Here is a 22070-nt window from a genome sequence, read left to right as displayed (position 1 = left end):
TAATCAAATCATAAATTTGTGTTTTGCATAAAACATTTAGAAAGCATAGCAGTATAATAAAATGCTGTTTTTTTCTGGGGAGCCCTTTGAATATATGCGAGGTTCAAAGTTTTTACGTATAAATTTTACATCTATTAAGTACTTCATAAAAAAACGCCATGGGTAAACATGCCTTATTTTATATAAAATGCATGATTTTATCAATGTAATAAATATGTAGGCTATCGAAAACATGACAAAATTGCAAGAAAAATGCAATATATTTTTCGCAGATACTACTGATCGGACTGCTATTTTAAATATTTTTATTTTTACTTTGCACGAAGTTGAATTTGAAAATTTCATTTACCGACTTAAAAAAGTTGGTCCTGAGTACGATATTTATTTATTATGTAGCATTCGTCACTTCCTTGATGCTTGGAATCTTTCTTAAAAAACTACCTGCGCTACCGATCCTTCTTTTGCACAGGAATCGCGTACGTACACGTTCGAGTGAAAACAAGAATGGCTTGTTCGCATTCGTTCGAAAGCATTTGTTCGTCGAATAGTCAATACGGACGTAAGCAAGCATGATGATACAAAATCAGCGAAAAAACAAGTCAAATAACAAATGATATCAAAGATTTTTATTTACAACTCAAATCTGTACCAGAACTGATAGTTTAAAGTTGGATGGGCGTTGTTTTTATGCATGTACGATGTTTAAAAGTGTGATTGATTTGAACGTAAACGGGAATACGAATTTGATATACTTTCGAACGTATCGCATACGGCCGTAAACAAGAATGAGGGTGTTACTGATTTTGTGAAAGTGTAATAACGTGACAGTGAAATAGTGGAATTAAATGGTACATAAATAGTGCAACTATTGAATATATTCCGCCTAACAGTTCCAGGTAAAAATAGGGAAAATAGTTTTTATTTCCTTTTATTTTTAAAATATTTTGCTCGAAAAGTAGACTTTTCTACAGTTGTGTTTTTGTGCCTATCCCTTCAAGACCTTAACTGTATTTCTATCTTTCGATCAATGGAAACACACAACAATTTCTTCTACAATACCAATTTATCGGTCCATGCTGAAATATTTTTACATAGAAAAACGAGTACCTAACGCTAGTTTTCAAACGTTTCCAATTTTGTATGTTAACGGCCTATATGTTGGCGCCACTGTCGCTATCAGAACAGTGAAATAGTTATTAGAACCCACCCAATCCAAGTGGCTTTCTTCCGGGCCACTGTTCCTTGGCGTATTTTTTCTTCTTAGGTTCATCAGACACATCTGGTTTGTCGACAATTTTAACTGAAATTATATACATTATAGTTAACCATCACATGAACTCTTATTTCAAATTATTACCACTTTTGGGAGCCATGGTGCTGTAAAGTGGAGGAGGCATCATCGAGGGTGTTGCACTCATAGGATTAACATCCGGTGCTGGATTGGGTAAGATGATACCCAATTTTGTTGATAATCCACAGGGAGTAGTGTCCATATCAAAATTAAAACCTGTTGCGCTACCAACACTGTTTCGTCCATCACTCGTGTGATCATCAATGCCATGGTATAAATTTGGCACCAAACTGTGTGAATGCTGCAGTGATTTTCCAGAGGAAGATGAAGTCGAAAAACCTGAACATAATATGAGATTTTGTTAAGTCATCAAAAAATTCTACTGTTTAATTACCCATACTGTTCATGTCAAACTTCGCTCTTTTCGTAGATACAGGAACAACAGTAGACTGTATAAGATTACGAAAACGGCCTATACTTGGATCAATATCCTCCGGGTTAATGATGATCTCATCTTCATTGAACTGAACACCTTTTCTTTTACGTTTGTTTTTCATATTCTTTAAAATTGACAAATTCATTGGTTAGTAGTTAATTCTCCAAATAAATCACTATACCTTTTTAAAATTAGTACTTTCATCAGTGATGCCCAACATCGAAATTCGTCGGTTGTGAGCAGTATTGTATTCAGTCAAATTCTATAATGTAAAATAAAACTTATTATACACTTTTCGTGCAAAATATAATAATTTTACATCGAGTTCTGTCTGACTTTCAGGTAATCCAAGGTAAGTTCCATCACTAGAGTCCAACATGGGAATGTCTTCCATGATATTAGATCTTGATCCGACCGTTGGACGTTCCCTTAGCATATAGTGTCTCGTTGAGGCTCCAAAGTGAAACAACGAGTTAATTTGCAGTTGGGTTGGTTTATGTGCCTCCAACCGTACTGATCCAATATAAGTTCCATGTGTTGATCCTAGGTCTACCAGGTAGGCAATGTTGAGATGCTTGTGATAAACAAATGCTGCATGAACCCGCGAACAAGATGCATGATCAATGCAGAAGTCATTCATTTGAGGATTTCGCCCAAAAAGGTAGCATTTTTTTTCGTCAATCATTAGTTTCTGAATTAATTTATCGTCTTTCATAACATCCAAATGAAGGCCTGTAGGAGGTTTCCCGGCCCTTCGACAAAAAGTGTTCATGTTATTTAACTACAAACACAAAATACGATGAAAAACTTACCAACTCGGGATATCATAGTGGTTCGACATTTTCAAACTATGTTTAAAATTAATTTCAAATCCTTGTTCGCGACACCACTATTTGATTAAACTGAATCATTCTGTTATGTTAGATCTGTTTCACTTAATTTTATAAAATCCTTATCAAAACCCAAAACCAAACTGACGAATTGACAGGGACAATATAAATTATGCATTGAATGTTTTTGCGAATATTCAGGACATTCAGTGCATAAATGACAAAATGACATTTCTTGCATGAAATATATCGGAACTCATCACTCAAGCAGTGCTGTCAACTGTTTTTTCCAAAAATCTGTATTTGGCGGAAAAATCTATCTGTACAATATCTTTCTCGAAAAATCAAACATCAATTGAGTGCGGAAACTGATTTTGCGACCAAAAAAAAAGGTCGCTCGACCTGGTTTACCCCTATGGAATCCAACACGAAAACTGAAAATCGGTATTTATCTGTATGATAATTGAAATATCGGTATTTTGAGAGAGAATATCTGAATCGGTATAGTTGGCAGCGCTGCACTCAAGTCTCAACAGCAACGCTGATAAACAAGTTATACGCTGCCGGAAAAATACTTAATATTTAGTACTTTTCACCTAAAAGATATCCAGCACGGCCCCGCATTGGCTTGGCTGCCAGACGGCTGACTAACGGCTGCCAGAGTGTCCGGTGACCTCGCCGTTACCATACATACACCTTAAACGATACAACCGTATCCACCAGGATTTCTGAGGTAGACGTCGCTGCCAGCCGTTTGTCATACCGATGGAAATCTTTGACATTTTCAGCAAAGGTGAAAGGATGAAAACGCTCGGCTAACTAAGATACAGGCGACTATGTTTTGCCAAATTGGTTTTGATAGCCGTCACTGAAACAACCCAGTAAATCCGAGCATCGGACGTATCGTGCAAGAAAGCTTTTCACTGCGTTTCAAGCTTACATAGTGTATCGATAGAACAAAAGAGTGAAGAAATACCAAAGCAGTGAGCGGATGTCTGATACGCAGAGGATGGGATATATCGGGGTTGGATTTTCAACTCCGAACATAGGGCCAGAGTTTTTCTGGCCCTAAGAGGCGAATGACCTTAAGGTTAAAGCTTCTATGATCGAAACAAAAGAATGTTTAACACTATTTCACACCCTATCGGGAAGACGTCGGCTTGAAAATGCCTTGTTTGATATTCCTTCGCTCTGTTTCTCTAGCGATACATAATGTAAAAATAAAGCTTTCTTAGGACGACGCGGTTGATGCAAATGGTGCAGAATTGTCCGATGACGGGCCGATCGAAGCGCTACGATCGGCTCCATATCGTGCTCAATCGGTCCAATAATCGGGCCGATGATCGGACCGATGCGGGTCGACAAAATCCACCGGGAACTTTGGTAGCCCATGGCTGCTCAGGTAGCCAAAATGCACAGGTAGTCAGACATCAATAACGACGTACTTTTACAGCTTAAGAATAATTTGATGCTATAGAATCACTTGCGCATGTTTATATTGTACTGGTAGGAAAAGTCCAAGACACTGTGCAGTACATTTTAGAAACGAATTTTTATCAGCCATCATTTCTCTTAGACACAGAATTTTCCACTACAATTGAAACAAACCTCTGGCAGCGGCCAAAATCGTACTCGATAAAATATTCGGCTTGTAGAATGATATCAAAATTTGTTTTGTTTACGTTCTAAAATCTGTTTAAAACCAGTGCGGGATATGGTGCTTCCCGCCTGTTGTTGGCCGATTGCCTCACCGCTGCCAGACATACACCTAAAATGATACAACCGTATCCTCCATGGTTCTTCCACATCGAAACCTGACATTTTCAGCGAAGGTGAATAGATGAAAACGCTCGGCTAACTAAGACACAGGCGACTATGTTTTGTCAAATTGGACTTGACAGCCGTCACTGAATAAATTTTGGTAGCCAGACGGACGTCTGGAGGCCATGGCTGCCCAGGTAGCCAAAAGGCCGTGCGGGATGAAAGAACCAAAGCGCTGTCGGACAGCAATCCCACTTAGAAAGCGGTTAGCGGATCTTGTTGGGCGTTTGTTGAACGACATATTGAACGAAATATACGTTCAGTTTGTTACAACGGTTTGTTTTTCTTTTCTATTCTAAAATTATAGTGTGAGAATTTAGTATTTTCTTCATATAACAAACGAAGTAGAAGTATTTTACAGGTAATCAGTGTTTATTTTATAAAATAGGTAGTTAGAAACATCCAAAATTCTCCAGCAAAACTAGTTGAACGGCTCCAACTCCTCATATTGAAAATGGCTCAACAATGGACCTCTCTCTGCCGGGTTTGTTGAACAAAAAAATGGCACCCGGTCCAATGATCTGTTTCAAAATCGGCAAAAGAAAGTCCCGTGTCGGCCTCCCGTTGGACGATTTATTGGACTCTGTAATCTGTATGGAATCTGGAATCTCTGCCACAAATGCAAATGAGATTGGTTTGTTTTGATCAGGAAACACCTGCATTAAACATGATTCAGACAATCAATCAACTTTGGTCGACGTCAAAATAATTAAATATGTATTTTAGCCGAATATTACCTAGGCACTCGACGTCAAAATGTTCCGTGAACTTGACGTAGTGTCCCTTCATATGAATAGCTTACAATTAATGTTGTTGTTCCGTAACCGTTCCATGCCGGTTGATAGTCGCCCGATGCCACGTGTGAATCGCTCTTACATATTGTTTTGTTTTAATCAGGAAACGTATTGGCCACCCATTTTTCACTAGGGTCACCGTTCATTTTTCACTGGGCATAGAAACCTCAATGCAGACCCTCTCAGCTTGAAGCGAAATCAGTCTTCTGTCCAGTAATGCCATCGCCCGGTATCACATTGAACAATTGTATTGGAGCGCAGTGCTGATATTTTGGCGCGCACGAATTTGACATTTATCTCCTCTACTTTGATGTACGAGATTCGATGCGGACTCGCCTGAGGGCGCTATGCTCGCAAAAAAGTATGTTGCCAACGATTTGTTCTGGAAATGTGAGAGCTGGATATCTTGTTAATATGATGTCTGCTCAATGTCACGTTAACGAATTGTGGGAATCTAATATATATTACTCAAGGGGCGCACGCTCAGAACAATGTGCCAATCACACATTAACACAATCACCATTGTTCTGAATAACGACGTATTAATTTTTCGATCGTATTTTATTTGTATTCTCTATAACGTTAGCAAAATCAAAGGTAGCTAGGATTCGATCGGACCACATTCGATCGAAAAATCAATACGTCGTTGTTCAGAGTAAAGGCGAGTGCGTTGGTGCATTTAGTTATATTGGCACTTTTGTTTTCATTCAGTTGCACGGTTGCGGCACACAAAGGGCTCACTGCTAAACATTGTTATGCCAACGGTAAAAAAAACACAAGTGAATGATTTTTTTTCTCTTCTTGCTGCTAAGTCTGGTTAGCTGTTTCAAAAAAAGTGTTTCCAGCTGTTTCATGGGGCTCATAGTGGCGTGTTTTTTTCAACCCACACACAACCTGACAGAAATGATTCTGTTTCATATGTGTTCCACTGAATTCAGGAGTGTATGCGTCCAGAAATATATTTAAAAGGAGCGTAATTTTCATATTGTGACTTACGCAAGAGCTACTTAATGAAATGAACATTTAAAAATCTTTTAATTCACTCTGTCCAACGTCTTCTTTTTGGTCTAAAAAGATAACTATTAATAGTAATTGATAAAGTTAGAAATGAAGTGTTTTTTGAAATGTGGTGTGTGACTAAAGAGTACCTAACGTATTTAGTCGTATCAATGAAAACGCAAGGAATTAGTAGCCATTTGTAGGAGCCCCGACCTGGAAGGATTCTTAGTGTCAGTAGGATCCATAGTACTAGCCATGCAATGATTCTGTACACTAAGAATCGGCTGCGAAGTCTGTTGAAACAGAAAGACCAAATTCCACAAAAGGAATGTAATGCCAAGACTTTGCTTTGCTTTGTAGGAGTATTTGTTATCATTGGATGATCATCTACCGACTAGGATAAAGATAAGAGAAACATAGATTTAATCTTGGTTTTCAAATTAGTATTATTGTTCTTCAAGATTCAGTAGAATACATTACTTCACGTTCATTGGAATGTGATGAACTACTTTTAAACCTTCTATTGATGAAAAAAGAAAAATTATACTTATAGTAAATCATAGTAACTTATCATTATAATTATTTTATTAATGTCAAGAAATGCTAGAAAAATTGATTTTACTTATTTAAATATAAATTTAAACCGCAGATTGTCAAAAACAAGAAAAAATGTTATTCTATTTACGACGCCATTGTGGAACCAGAGAACCAAAACTTTTACTTATATCAAAGATAAATAATAAAGACATGTACGTGCTTATAAATATTTTTGGAAAATGTGGTTCGTTCCCGGTACCTTCTGAAATGACAGCACTCACCACTTGGTGGAGCGCGAGATTAATTGCATTGTTATCATTTCAACCAAAGTGTGCCATAAAATCTCAATATATACAAATGAGCTACCGAATCGAAAGGATGCTCACGGTTTGACATTTGCATTATGAATGTATGATAGGAACTCAGCAGTGCAACCAATTTATCACCATTGGTGCCAGTTTCTCGGAGGACCGTAGATGTGCGCCAAAAAAAGATCGTGACTGTCATGTCTGGAAATTCGTTTGTGCTTATATTCTCGATGTATGTGAGCTGTCAAGTTGTCCACGGGTTGGTTTTTTAGAGGCACACTATAGTTTGTGTTAAGCGACTCTCTTCTTGATATTACTCTATTATTGAGTTGTTTTACTTTAAATTACGAAAGGCCGTATAAAACTCACTGGGTTACTATGAGTACTTATTTATATGTCAGGCTGTCATGGAGAGCTCAGCTCACAGCTGTCAGTTCATTCGTCGTTGAACCACGGTCGCGAGCGTCTGGTTTTTTTCGATTCGTACGTTTTGTTGTACCCTTCTCATTTCTCTCACTTGGTGTGGCAAGCCTTCTTGAAATTGTGTGAAATGGTAGGAAAAAATGTAAAAATTTGGTATACGATGTAACACTGGACTTTGATTCATGGACTACGATTAAATTGTTGAAGATGCTTTGTTTTATATACTGAATATTTTGTTCAATTCGGAATGTTCAAACAATCGAATTTTCGTGTGATTGAATTTTGATGTTCACTGCAAGTGCGTGGAATGCTGAAAAAAGTGAAGGAAGCTGAAAGGTGCAGAAAAAGTTGAGTGAAGTCGATAGCGAACCCTACCGCATGTTTCCCCTTTTTAACACCCACGGCATTGTGGTTCCCACAACTATAGTGTGACTGGTATTCTCACAAATATCGGCCGAGTGAGCTGAGTAACTCATTTTGTTTGGAAGTGAGCTATTTCTATATAAAAGGTCATTCATATATAAGATATCTCGTAAATTTCATAGACGGGTATAATCGCTGGTGTGTGAAAAAATGGTCGATCATTGAGAATTTTGGTTGAGTTGACGCTTTTTCGACGTGTGTTCTATCTAGCGGTACAGTGTGTGGCGTAGTGGGTATCTATTGAATACAGCTGAAAGCGGTTTCGTGAGTGCTTCGCAAGAATGGAATAGAAGTTCGTTGTTGATATAATTTCTTTTAATTTTGTAATGATCAACACGACTGACAAATTAATAGTGTTTCTTGGTAAGTGATATTTATTTCTCTCGTTAGCTAAAAGTTTTGTTAGTTATTAAATATTTATTTCATTAACGCGACGATATTGTTAACATTTCAAATGAAACTGTTGAATACTTAGAACAATTTAAATATTTGAATGTCTGTTTGTTTCTTTTATTGACGTTTAATGATTTTTGCGGATCATTAAATAGATGAAGCATAACTACTCGTGAATGATAGTAAAATTGAATTTACTTATTATTAAAAGATGCAGGAGATTCTTTTTTTAACTCGGTCAGTTGATATATATATATATATATATATATATATATATATATATATATATATATATATATATATATATATATATATATATATATATATATATATATATATATATATATATATATATATATATATATATATATATATATATATATATATATATATATATATATATATATATATATATATATATATATATATATATATATATATATATATATATATATATATATATATATATATATATATATATATATATATATATATATATATATATATATATATATATATATATATATATATATATATATATATATATATATATATATATATATATATATATATATGTTCCCGAAAGTAAACACCGTCTTTGTAGTTGCCTTACTATGCAGCTAAAAGGCTGTAATTTATTGAATTATTTAGTAGATATATAAAGGGTAAGTATAATCGTTTCTTACATTTTCAGTGTTTCTTCTTCTTTCTTTTCAGGTATCACCGCGGAAGGATGACTAATTGTTATCTATAATAGCAACGGTAAGTTTTAGGTTAAGCTTTAATTCACACATTTTTGGTAAGTATTTAACTAGTGGTAAGGTAAGTAATACATGTAATAATTCTTTTACTCTAAACGTACCTCAATTGTACTAACTGTTCCACTTACTACGTGGATGAATCAAGTTAGATTCAGAAATTCAAACACCATAGAAATTAAATCCAAATCGACTACAAATTGCACAACCGATCGCTTTCAATGCTTTTACTGTCTTTTTCTGATTCTTGCACTAGTGACATTTGTCAAGGTTGTGAGAAATTGCTTTATATACCCTGTGGTAACTTTCTTGTGAGGAATAAGGCAGGGTGGTTCGCACATCATATCGGCGAGAGGTATCGTCGACATTCCCCTACCCGTGAATCATCCCCGATTCCGAAGCGATTCGCTCCGAGTTCTGGCTACTGCTTACGACATCTAGAACGGCTAGCTTCACCGCCGGCCTAGCAAACACTCCTCTGTTTGTCTGCACCGTCGCTCTTCTTACTTGTCCGGTTTTATCCGGAAACGTCTCGAGAATGCGTCCTCGTTCCCAACGGTTTCTAGCTTGTTCATCCACGACGACAACTAGATCGCCCGGTGCTAATGGTTTAACTGCATCGAACCATTTCGTCTGGCGCGTTAACATTGGAAGATATTCCCGAACCCACCTTCGCCAGAATTCATCTACGATGTGCTGCGCTAGCTTCCAACTATCCCGTAGAATGTATCCTTTAGCTACAGGATCGCTCGGTGGTTGTTTAATCCCGCTTGAACTGTATAGCAGGAAATGATTCGGCGTGAGTGACTCTTGATCTTCTGCTTCCAACGGTACGTAGGTCAGTGGTCGGGAATTCACAATGCCTTCCGCTTCCAACATGATAGTTTCTAAAACCTCATCACTTGGATGTCGGGGACTGTCTGAAATAGCTTTCATCGCAATCTTTACGGATTTAACCATGCGTTCCCATGGTCCACCCATATGCGGAGCTGCAGGAACGTTAAAATGCCACTGCGTATCTGCGTTCGTGAATGTGGCGGCACAGTGCTTGGATATTTTCTCGATTTTCGACCTTTCTTCTGTCAACTGGCGATTTGCTCCAACGAAGTTGGTGCCATTATCGGAGAAAATCTCAAGAGGCGCGCCCCGCCGAGACACAAATCTTCTGACTGCCATTACACAAGAGATTGTTGAAAGGCTATGCACCAGTTCCAAATGAACTGCCCGAATCGTGAGACAGGTGAACAAGCATATCCAGCGCTTTACCAGACTGCGTCCAATTTTGACCTCGAACGGTCCCATATAATCGACACCGACGTACGTAAATGGTCGAATAAATGGCGTTAAGCGTACTTTGGGAAGCGGTCCCATTAACGGTGGCACCGGAACAGCTTTCTTCACTTTACAGTGCTGACAAATTCTTCCAACTTGGCGTATGAATGTTCGCAATTTTGGAATGTGAAACTTCTGTCGCAATTCGTTGTAAACTGTTTCGTTGTTCGCATGAAGAAACCGTCGATGGAAAGCATCCACAAGAAGAAAGGTTATTCGGCTGTTCCTGGGAAGTACTACTGGGTACCTGGTCGCGTAGGGAATATGTGATGCATTTCCGATTCGGCCTTTGATCCGAACAAGTCCTTTATCGTCCAGATAGAGAACCATCGACCTCAGCGAGCTTTGTTTACTAACACTGCAACCCTTCGTCAATGCCTGAATCTCTTCCTCATATGACTGCGCTTGCGCCTGGCGCCAGAGAGCTTCCTCTGCCTTATTGAACTCATCCTGCCGAAGACAACTACCGCTTTCAGATTGTTTCCATTTATTTATTGCTTTATAAACATAAGCCATCGCCCTTACTAATCGATTCCAGTTAGAAAAACGATCTGCATTAACGATCTCCTCTACTGCCTGGTGTACTGCTACTACTCGAACTTCTTCAACGGAGGCATCCGCTTCATCTACTTTAGTAGACTGTTTGGGCCACTGCTCTTTCGTGGGTAAAAATGAGGGGGCTTGAAACCAACGGCTGTCTGGATCAAACGACAATCCTGTATTCCACTTCGTGGCATCGTCAGCTACGTTGAGCTTTGAAGGCACGTAGTACCATTCATCAACACTGGTAAGCGAAAGGATTTCACCGACTCGAAACGACACGAACGGAGGATATCGACGACTGTCGGAGCGAAGCCAGGCTAGAACTACCGTTGAATCTGTCCACAGGAATCGTCTTTTTATGTTGACCGTGAGTGCAGAGCTTACGGTTTGCATTAATCGAGCTCCCATCATAGCCGCTTGAATTTCCAACCTAGGAACTGAAAGTGGACGAATTGGCGCAACCTTTGTTTTTGCTGCTACTAGAGAACACCAGCAACTTCCGTTATTCGACATCCTCAGATATGCTACACATGCACATGCCGACACGCTGGCATCTGTGAACACATGGATCTCGATTTCATCCACCTCCTTAGGTCCAACAAAATAACATCGGGGTATCCTTACTTCGTCGATCTTGTCGTACAACTCAATCCATCTACTCCAAAGATCGCTTAAGCACTCAGAAATCGGTTCGTCCCAGTTAGTTCCTGCACGCCAAATTTCTTGCATTAGGATTTTTCCTTGGACCACAAAATGTGCTACGAATCCCAAGGGGTCATACAGTTTCATTACTGTTCGTAGCACTTGCCGTTTTGTCGGAGTTACAATATTGCTACCTAGAACATCTTTAACGGCTGATCGATCGAAGGTAAAGCTATCCGTTGACGGAACCCACACCAATCCTAAGACTCGCTCGCACGAAGGATTTTTGTCCAAACCTAGCGACTTGCTGTTCAACGACTCGGTTTCTCCCAGACGATCGAGCACATTCGACGAGTTCGACAATATCTTTCCGAATTCAAACCCTGCTGCAGCGTGGATGAGCTGCACTTCTTCAATTAGTTTTACTGCTTCATCCTCCGAATTGACACTGTCCAGAAAATCGTCGACGTAGTGGTTGTAAACGATTGCATCTGCTGCTCTGGGATATAATTTGGCATATTCGAGAGCGTTTCTGTTCTTTACGAACTGTGCCGTACACGGTGAGCTGGTTGCTCCGAACATAGCGACGTTGATTACGTACACCTGCACTTCATCTGCTGGACTGTTACGCCACAGAAAGCACTGCGACCACTTATCCTCTTCCCGAATGAGAATTCTCAGAAACATTTCGCGAATATCCGAGCATACTGCTATTTTGCCTTCTCGAAAACGTAGCAAAAGGTTGACTAGCGATACGAGCAGATCTGGACCTTTGAGCAGCATATCATTAAACGCAACTCCACCTGCTTTCGCAGCTGCATCCCACACCATTCGAATCTTGTTTGGTTTCTTGGGATTCGTCACAACACCTAACGGTAGAAACCATGTTCGCCTAGTGTTTACTTTTGCTAATTCTTCTGGCGATATTTTTCGAACGTACTGTTTCTGCTCGTAGCTTTTGATTTGATCAATGACTTTTATCCGTAAGTCGGGGTCTTTTGCTAACCGTTTCTCTAAGCCTCTCAACCTGCTGATCGCCATTTGATAGCTGTTCGGGAAATTCCGCTCGTCATTTCGCCAAAGCAAACCCGTCTCCATTCGGTTTCCTTTTCGTACCGTTGTTACCTCCAAAATACTACGTGCTCGTTTATCTTCTTCCGATTCTAACTGATGCGTCGAAACTACTTCTTCCACCGCAAAAAACTTCCGCATTGCATCATGTAGGCTGCTGTTGCTCATGTCGTCACATGAATGGATGTGTAACTGTTCAACCGAGTCTCCATTTCCACAATTCCTTCCGTACACGCACCATCCCAACCGAGTTTTCGACGCTACAGGTTCACTACTACAGCCTTCTCTTGTCTTCAAGCTAGTTAGAAGCCGTACGTGTTCCAAGCCGATTATCATACCAGGTTTGGCATCGATGTAGCTGGCTACGGGAAGTCCTTGAAGATGCGGAAATCTATCCGACAACTCTGAATAGTCCAGTGTTTGACTTGGAAGACCTAGCTCACGCACCGTACGAACATTAGCCAGCTGAAACATTTCCTTATGTTCGTCTCCGGATATTTTAATACTCAGCCTCCTTGAAGTTTTTTCATGTCTGCTAACCTTTCCGGTCCAACTCAGCCATAGATGATCAGGTTCTCCTTCTATGCCAAGCTGTGCAGCGATTCCTTCTTCAAGCAGTGTACACGACGATCCATCATCTAGGAATACGAAGGTGTTTACTTCTCTTCCGTTTCCATACAGCGTAACTGGCAAATAACGAAACAACGAAAAGGATTTCGTATGATGATGGTTCTGATGAACGACTTCTTCCGACCTATGACCATTTCCGTCGTCATTGCGACTACTGTGTAGTAGCATATTATGTCGAACTCGACATCCATCTTGTCCACATTCCTTCTTCGATCTACACGGCCATTTACGATGCGGAATCAAGCACAACCGGCACAAGTTCTTCTGTCGAACTGCCTTCCACCGACCTCCAACGTCTAACGATTTGAAACCGCGACAATTTATAATCTGATGGTCGTCTTTCCCACAGTAAGCGCACGCTTTTGAAGTAGATTCCTCGACTGACCTGTCTTTCGACGTACTAGGCAGCACGCTGGAATGAGTAAATAGCTTTTCCTTTTGTTTCTGTTTTTCCGTTCTCTGCGACTGTTGATAGTTTTGGACAGAGACTACATCAATGCAAAGCTCGGAAGCTAAATTCACTAGTCCTGACATAAATCCGTTGAACGTCGCCAAGTTGACGTTCGTATACGCTTGCTTGAACGTGCCCCACTGCATCTTCAATGAAGCGGGCAATTTATCAACTAATTCTTGAAGTAACATAGGATTCGATAAATGTGCTTGTTGTTCGGCCAACACAATGTGATCAACGAGATTTTGTATCGCCAACCCGTAGCAGACAATGGAACTCAGATTTTCTGACTTTGGCGGTGGAACGTTTCGTACTTTCTTCAGAAGAGAACTGATCAGAATTTCGGGTCTACCGTAGAGCTTTTGTAATGTATCCATCACGTACGGCACGGACGCTGGTAAAAGTAGACGACTCCTTACTGCTTCCAGTGCGGCACCTCCTAAGCAACGTTGTAATCTGGCTAGATTCTCAGCGTCGGTGTATCCACAAACATCCGTTGTATTCTTAAAAGAACTGTAGAAGATGGGCCACTCGTGAGGATCCCCGTTGAACTTCGGTAATTCACGCGGCATAACCTGCCTAGCCGCCAACTGAGCACTATTCGGCCCTACGCTAACTGGAACATCGTGTCTATTTCCATAAACTCCCAACGATGATGGTACAACAGACGGTACTGACGCCGGTCTTACAGCAGAAACAGGCACACTTGTTGGTGGATAATAACTCGAAACAGGATATTCGGGTAGCCATGGAACGCCGGAAACTGCCAAACCGGGAATCGAAGGATGCTGCACAGTAGAAGTGATTGTGGCCAAGCCAGGAATCGAACGGTAGCTCCTATCGGGCAGCGGAGATGAAGACACTGGATTCAAAACGGGAAATTCCGGTAACCATGGAACTCCGGAAACTGCCAAGCCAGAAATCGAAGGATGCTGCACAGTAGAAGTGAATACTGTATTTCCAGAAGAGACAAGTCCTGAGTTAGTTACGTTTCTTTTATACAACTGCAATGAAGACATTGGCGGAATCGTTTGGATTACTTCTCCGGTATTTATTCGTGAATGTGAACAGACTGGCACTGCACGGATAAGAGCATCCGTAACGCTGGGCAGAATCGATGTTGAAATTGTTGGTACAGATACGGGTATTAACGAAACGCTCGTCGACATTACAGCAGCGGACGTGATCGAACTACCTTCAGCAGGGATCACTATACCAGAAACTACTGAAGAAATCGAATGCGGATTTGCTGTAGTTTTGCCCGGTGTTGATACAAACGATTCGGTACTAATACTTCCACCTGGAACTGGAACTCCTGGATTGAGATTAAGCGAATTCGGATTGGTCACAGTAAGAACGTTCGAGGCAAATGACGTTGGCTTTGGTACCGGAACATCATTCTTCTGGCAAACGACTGGTGCTGGCAGGGTAACCTTCTGTTCAGACATTTTAGGCTCCGACTGTCCCGCTCTGTCAACTTGTGTTCCCTTATTAAGCCAGTTCTCCATTTGTTCACACCTTCTTTTCACGCTGATTCCACTTTTCCGACTTGATTTGCTAGAATCTTTTTCCTCTTCAATCTGAAGCAGCAATTCATATCGCTTCCGTAAGTACTCTTGTTCTATTTCGATTTGTTTCTGCTTCAAATTTTGCTGCTCCTCAAGAAGTTGAAGACTAAGCTGCAATTTCTGCGATGCTCGACTACTCTTGCTGACAGACGACTCATTGAAAGAAACAGCTGATTTCGATTCGCCATCCCAATCAGTCATGCATTTACTGCACTTAAAACTTCTATCCGGTTCGGCAATAGATTCACTAACACCAGCACACTGAAAGTGAATCCACGATTCACATACATCGCAACATACCATGTCGTCATCGGCATCGGCACGATTGCACCTCTTGCAGTGCCTATCGTTATTACTCGATGTCAAATTATTTTGTTCGTCTGACATTTCGAACGACTATTTTAACCGAAATAGCGACCTAACTTTCCCTGAACGATTTATACAATTTATTTCACTCTAACCTAAACTGTACGGGACTCGCGATTAGTGGGTGACAGAAATATCTTCTATAATAATTATAGCGGTCGATATAAATCCACTCTCAAACCTCACTTCCGAGCGGTCGTCTTCGGTATTTACTCTCCTCCGACGAGTAGAATCCTTCTTCCGGGCGGTACGTACGCTGAAGGAACTTTTTGGTAACTATCCAACATCCAACTTAGGATGAAAATCCTTTTAGAAATGTTCCCGAAAGTAAACACCGTCTTTGTAGTTGCCTTACTATGCAGCTAAAAGGCTGTAATTTATTGAATTATTTAGTAGATATATAAAGGGTAAGTATAATCGTTTCTTACATTTTCAGTGTTTCTTCTTCTTTCTTTTCAGGTATCACCGCGGAAGGATGACTAATTGTTATCTATAATAGCAACGGTAAGTTTTAGGTTAAGCTTTAATTCACACATTTTTGGTAAGTATTTAACTAGTGGTAAGGTAAGTAATACATGTAATAATTCTTTTACTCTAAACGTACCTCAATTGTACTAACTGTTCCACTTACTACGTGGATGAATCAAGTTAGATTCAGAAATTCAAACACCATAGAAATTAAATCCAAATCGACTACAAATTGCACAACCGATCGCTTTCAATGCTTTTACTGTCTTTTTCTGATTCTTGCACTAGTGACATTTGTCAAGGTTGTGAGAAATTGCTTTATATACCCTGTGGTAACTTTCTTGTGAGGAATAAGGCAGGGTGGTTCGCACATCATATCGGCGAGAGGTATCGTCGACAATATATATATATATATATATATATATATATATATATATATATATATATATATATATATATATATATATATATATATATATATATATATATATATATATATATATATATATATATATATATATATAAAGGGTGATTTTTTAAGAGCTTGAGAACTTTTTTAAACAATAAAACGCATAAAATTTGCAAAATCTCATCGGTTCTTTATTTTAAACGTTACATTGGTACATGACATTTACTTTTTGAAGATAATTTCATTTAAATGTTGACCGCGGCTGCGTCTTAGGTGGTCCATTCGGAAAGTCCAATTTTGGGCAACTTTTTCGAGCATTTCGGCCGGAATAGCCCGAATTTCTTCGGAAATGTTGTCTTCCAAAGCTGGAATAGTTACTGGCTTATTTCTGTAGACTTTAGACTTGACGTAGCCCCACAAAAAATAGTCTAAAGGCGTCAAATCGCATGATCTTGGTGGCCAACTTACCGGTCCATTTCTTGAGATGAATTGTTCTCCGAAGTTTTCCCTCAAAATGGCCATAGAATCGCGAGCTGTGTGGCATGTAGCGCCATCTTGTTGAAACCACATGTCTACCAAGTTCAGTTCTTCCATTTTTGGCAACAAAAAGTTTGTTAGCATCGAACGATAGCGATCGCCATTCACTGTAACGTTGCGTCCAACAGCATCTTTGAAAAAATACGGTCCAATGATTCCACCAGCGTACAAACCACACCAAACAGTGCATTTTTCGGGATGCATGGGCAGTTCTTGAACGGCTTCTGGTTGCTCTTCACTCCAAATGCGGCAATTTTGCTTATTTACGTAGCCATTCAACCAGAAATGAGCCTCATCGCTGAACAAAATTTGTCGATAAAAAAGCGGATTTTCCGAATGGACCACCTAAGACGCAGCCGCGGTCAACATTTAAATGAAATTATCTTCAAAAAGTAAATGTCATGTACCAATCTAACGTTTAAAATAAAGAACCGATGAGATTTTGCAAATTTTATGCGTTTTATTGTTTAAAAAAGTTCTCAAGCTCTTAAAAAATCACCCTTTATATATATATATATATATATATATATATATATATATATATATATATATATATATATATATATATATATATATATATATATATATATATATATATATATATATATATATATATATATATATATATATATATATATATATATATATATATATATATATATATATATATATATATATATATATATATATATATATATATATATATATATATATCAAACAGTGATTCTGAATCTATTTATAAAATGATACCTTCTAAACCTTCTTGTCTTTAATTCGAGGCTAAGCGTAGAGAAATCGATGTGAATTCCATCCCGGAGTCTATTTCTGAAACCGGAGTTCGGAGCCCTGAATAGCCAAAGTCTGATCAGCAACTAACAAGATATACAGAATATAATAGTTTTAAGAACAATTTTGAAGGTTTCGTGTCCATTTTGATTTGTCACTTATATGACGGTCTGAAGTTTTGAACAATGACCGTCTTGGAACCAGAATTTGAATCTCGATAAAATTTTACAGAAATAAACGAGACAATGACAAATCTTTTATTTGAAAAAATTGGTTTAGCCATTTCCGAAAAATTGATGTTAGCTCCATTTCGGAGACATTTTCCACTAGACACTGCATTTGGATCCTACCAGAACCTGAAACCGGAAACAGATATGGCCGAAGTGAGTTTATTTAGCCAATCATCTGTGGTATGGGTTCTTTTTGCCTTTCTCATATAGAAAGGTTATGCAATCACTGTGAAAACCGACTTTTGAACCGAGGCCCGGAGAGCCGAGTGTCATATACCATTCGACTCAGTTCGTCGAGTACGCAAAATGTCTGTGTGTGTGTATGTGTGTGTGTGTGTGTATGTGCGTATGTGTGTATGTAACGTTTTTTTGCACTAACTTTTCTCGGAGATGGCTGAACCGATTTTCACAAACTTAGATTCAAATGAAAGGTCTTGTGGTCCCATAGAAAATTCCTGAATATTATTTGGATCCGACTTCCGGTTCGGGAGTTATGGGGTAAAATGTGCAAAAAAAAAAAGAAAATATGTGTTTTAATTTTTCTCATAGATGGCGCAACCGATTTTCACAAACTTAGATTCAAATGAAAGGTCCTGTGGTCCCATCCGTAATTCCTGAATTTCATGCGAATCCGACCTCCGGATCCGGAATTATGGGGTAAAATGTGCAAAAAATTGTGAAAATAAGTGCACTATTTTTTTCTCGTTGATGGCTGAACCGATTTTCACAAACTTAGGTTCAAATGAAATGTCTTGAGGTCCCATAGAAAATTCCTGAATATTATTTGGATCCGACTTCCGGTTCGGGAGTTATGGGGTGAAATGTTCAAAAAGAAAAGAAAATATGTGTTCTAATTTTTCTCATAGATGGCGCGACCGATTTTCACAAACTTAGATTCAAATGAAAGGTCCTGTGGTCCCATGCGTAGTTCCTGAAATATAGGGTAAAGTGTGTTGAAAATTGTATACCATCACTGAAAATGGGGAAAAACCTTTTAAAAAATTCTAAATCGACCTCAAATCTTTTCCAATTGATAGTTTTTATCAGACGGTCAAACAAACCGATTTCGGTTATTCTTTCAAGAATCGCAGAGAATAATTTTGAAGAATACCACAGTATTATATATGATATTGATATGAGAAAGGCATCATTACACCACTAGGTGGATTAAAAAGGGGTTTCTTTAGAGAACTCATGCATAAATTTGTATAGATAGTTTTTTTTTTGACGATCCCGGCCGAGTCCGCATTGAAACTCATGCATTCAATTATGTACTTTCAGCTGTCTTGGTCGGAGAACAAGCAACATATAGATAATATTGAACATATTTGTCTATATGTTTCTATATAAATATACATCTATTAACATTGATTAATGAACAATTTATTATGTGGAAATTATATATTTATGCTGGATAACCAAAATTGAATGCCATACGATAAGAGTAATTCCATGCATGTTTCTAGTGGAATTGACTACAGTTAAAAACTCATTGTGAATATTATTTACCTTGTATCTCTCTCGAATGTCGACCATATTAAATTTAGTATATATTGAACTCAAACTCTACTATTTTGGTAAATTTTTATTATTTTACTGCACTATTCCTATACCCTTTGATACTGCTTTTTGGAACATATTCTATGTTTTCATAACTAGTTTATTTTCATATTTTTCTCGGGTTTCCCATTGGATGTAAAATCACCATCAATGGTATTCGTTCCCTTTGGTGCTGTAGCGATAAAGTGTATTTGTGTGCTCGTTCAATTTGTCGTGTAGAATAGCCTCTCGCTACTCACGTTTTCTGTTCTCATCCAAGTTTTTCCTCTACTTGTGCTCTAGCTGCCTTGCTACCAAATACTGTAACAAGTATGGTTTGGTAAACGAGAAGTAGACTGGGCTGTGCATTGCACTTAATAGTCATGAGTGTACAACCGAGCTGTAAAGGTGCCCGTGTGAAGCCGTCTGCTGTAGTACTTTTAAAGTTTTTAGTTTTTCCATCGCTCGCACTCGAGTATCAAATCAACCGCAACCAGCACCACTAGTCATCGGTTTGTCTTTCGTTATAGGTAGGGGTAGGTAAATTTCAATCATAAAAGAAAAATTGACTGGTGAAAAGACTAGAAAGTGTACCAGACCTGATATACATTGGTAAAGGTAGTACAAGAGAAATAATACGAAGATATTGATTCGAGCGATTACGGATCATACTTTAGGTTTTGCATATTAGATGCAGAGGTAGATGCAAATTCAAAGAACAAGAAAATAAATGTTATCGAATCGAAAAATAGTTGTGGATACGCGTTCTCCGGAAAAAATTGAGTTCGAAAGCGGTAACAGTTTTATTATTCAAGATGAACTGCAATATGTAGTTTTATGTGAATGAAAGTGAACGTATAAAAAAGAATAACTAAAAGTGTGCTTTATATCCTTTTTTTTCATAAGATAAAATTTTACAGAAAATAAAAATGATGGCTCAGAAATCCGACAAAACTGCATTGTACAAGTTATTTGTCGAATAAGCCATACGAGCGTATAGTTTTTTTTCACGGTACATAAAAATCTATGAATTGAACTACTAGTGCCAACCAGTTAATGTACCACCGCTGTAGGCAATTTGGTGATCGAATAGTATTTGCAATACATATTTTCCTGGTTACTCACTAGAGTGAGCCGTGAGTTAATGAATTAGTGATAGTGAATGAAATCAACGGTTGTGTATGTTTGTGAAACCTAAAAATATAGCAAGTACGAAAGTATTACAAAAAGTGTATAAAATGTGCATCCTGCTTCCATCAACACCCTCACCTGGATTACCTTGGAATTGCGGTAGACTTCTCCGGGCGTAGTTGGTCACAGGAATTCAGCTTTGATCGAATGAAAATATGTGTCAAAGAAATCGTAAAATATATTTGCGTTTTCGAATGTGGGTTTGAATAATGATTTCCCTTTACGTGATACGCGACATCAAGTGACCGCTTCTATATATATGATACGAAATACTAAGGCTATGCCTGAACAAGAGATAAACATGTAAGTCACTAATTGTGTGGATATTTTAATTTTCATGGGAAATTCGACGCACATTAAAAAACACCATAAAGTAACACAGAACAACACTTTTTCAAATTGGAATAACTGTGTATAGTGAACAAAATGACATTCTACAACACCACAAGAAGTTACTGAAATAACTGATTTAGTTTCTAATCTATTAATAAAGAAAGCGAGAGCAACTGTTCTCTCGGGCCTATGCACTAAATAACAGTCGAGAGGAAACGTGTAGGGGAACGAAAAAATTGTTGAAAGTTTTTAATAGCTGTCAACATCGAAAAAGATATAAAAAAGATCAAATCACAGTCGAACTGAACGAGGAACTTGTAGGAAACAGTTGAAGCATTCCAAAGGCTTTGCACAATATTGTGCACGGTGCTAGGTGGTTGTGTCAAATAAGAAAATAAGGGTTTCAGAACGCGGAAACGTCGTCTTCTAGTAGAACGATTTCTCATGATGAAAACTATTTTATGTGGCACAACCATTTTGTTTGCTCGCGGGAAACTTTTTCTGTTGTCTTTTTAATTCAAAGTATGTTTGGTAAAACTTTTCACTTCTTTGTTGCACGCAAACATTTCAGAGTGATAGTACGTAAATGAAAAACGTTTCAAAGGGCGCTGGTCTTACAAAACAGTTATCTTAAGAACTTGATTTAAAAAAAAAAAATGATCACCGAAAACTCATTTTAAGTATGATGTTTGAAAAATCGCGATATAAAACAACACATGTTTTGGCAAAGTTGGTTTATTTATCGTTCCCACCTATTGGGGCCACATTTTTATAAAGGGAACGGAGAGGTTAGAGCAAATAAAAAGCAACCAAGTAAGGAAGTTTAGTTTCTCTTCCAAATGTTTTGACACGATCACAAACATTTTCCTTATTATTTCATGTGACCAATATTCGAAAGTGGTAAAGTATAGCAAATTTCACATTGTAATAAATCAGCTTAAAAATGTAATAACTTAGTTAA

The 22070-nt window shown here is 38.3% G+C and overlaps 3 protein-coding genes across 8 annotated transcripts in view; 1 reads left to right on the top strand and 2 right to left on the bottom strand.

Annotated features, from left to right (window-relative positions):
* Nucleotides 1-451: 451 nt before the first annotated feature.
* LOC131437854 (nuclear inhibitor of protein phosphatase 1) lies at nucleotides 452-2785 on the bottom strand. 2 transcript variants are annotated; one of them, XM_058607475.1, is made up of 6 exons: nucleotides 2540-2785; nucleotides 2047-2479; nucleotides 1909-1989; nucleotides 1686-1851; nucleotides 1358-1630; nucleotides 452-1300 (listed from the first exon to the last, which is right to left on the bottom strand). In XM_058607475.1, exons 1-6 carry the CDS (start codon nucleotides 2566-2568, stop codon nucleotides 1197-1199), a joined length of 1086 nt encoding a protein of 361 aa, XP_058463458.1. In that variant the 5' UTR covers nucleotides 2569-2785; the 3' UTR covers nucleotides 452-1196. The 2 variants fall into 2 exon arrangements, with proteins under 2 accessions (XP_058463458.1, XP_058463459.1); XM_058607476.1 differs by having other exon boundaries at nucleotides 1692-1851.
* A 4680-nt stretch (nucleotides 2786-7465) lies between these two features.
* The window catches only part of LOC131434929 (serine/threonine-protein kinase Genghis Khan), a 96779-nt gene continuing 82174 nt past the window's right edge, over nucleotides 7466-22070 (top strand). For 3 of the 4 annotated variants that reach the window (XM_058602223.1, XM_058602222.1, XM_058602219.1), the window contains exon 1: nucleotides 19955-21079. The gene's annotated coding sequence lies outside the window, so the exon portion shown is untranslated. Of the gene's footprint in view, nucleotides 8226-19954; nucleotides 21080-22070 lie in introns of those variants that run through there. The other variant, XM_058602220.1, reaches the window with a different exon arrangement.
* Nucleotides 8834-16476, bottom strand: LOC131434928 (uncharacterized). Of its 2 annotated transcripts, none has more exons than XR_009230415.1 (2): nucleotides 8942-16476; nucleotides 8834-8883 (listed from the first exon to the last, which is right to left on the bottom strand). XR_009230415.1 is itself a non-coding variant. In XM_058602218.1 (2 exons), exon 2 carries the CDS (start codon nucleotides 15635-15637, stop codon nucleotides 9386-9388), a length of 6252 nt encoding a protein of 2083 aa, XP_058458201.1. In that variant the 5' UTR covers nucleotides 15638-15986; nucleotides 16045-16476; the 3' UTR covers nucleotides 8840-9385. The 2 variants fall into 2 exon arrangements, 1 of the variants encoding a protein (XP_058458201.1); XM_058602218.1 differs by having other exon boundaries at nucleotides 8840-15986; nucleotides 16045-16476.

Source organism: Malaya genurostris, chromosome 3 (genome assembly GCF_030247185.1).
Source record: "Malaya genurostris strain Urasoe2022 chromosome 3, Malgen_1.1, whole genome shotgun sequence".
Taxonomy (NCBI): Eukaryota; Metazoa; Arthropoda; class Insecta; order Diptera; family Culicidae; genus Malaya; species Malaya genurostris.
The sequence above is the reverse complement of the archived record's forward strand: the minus strand, read 5'-3'. Positions and strand labels throughout refer to the sequence as shown.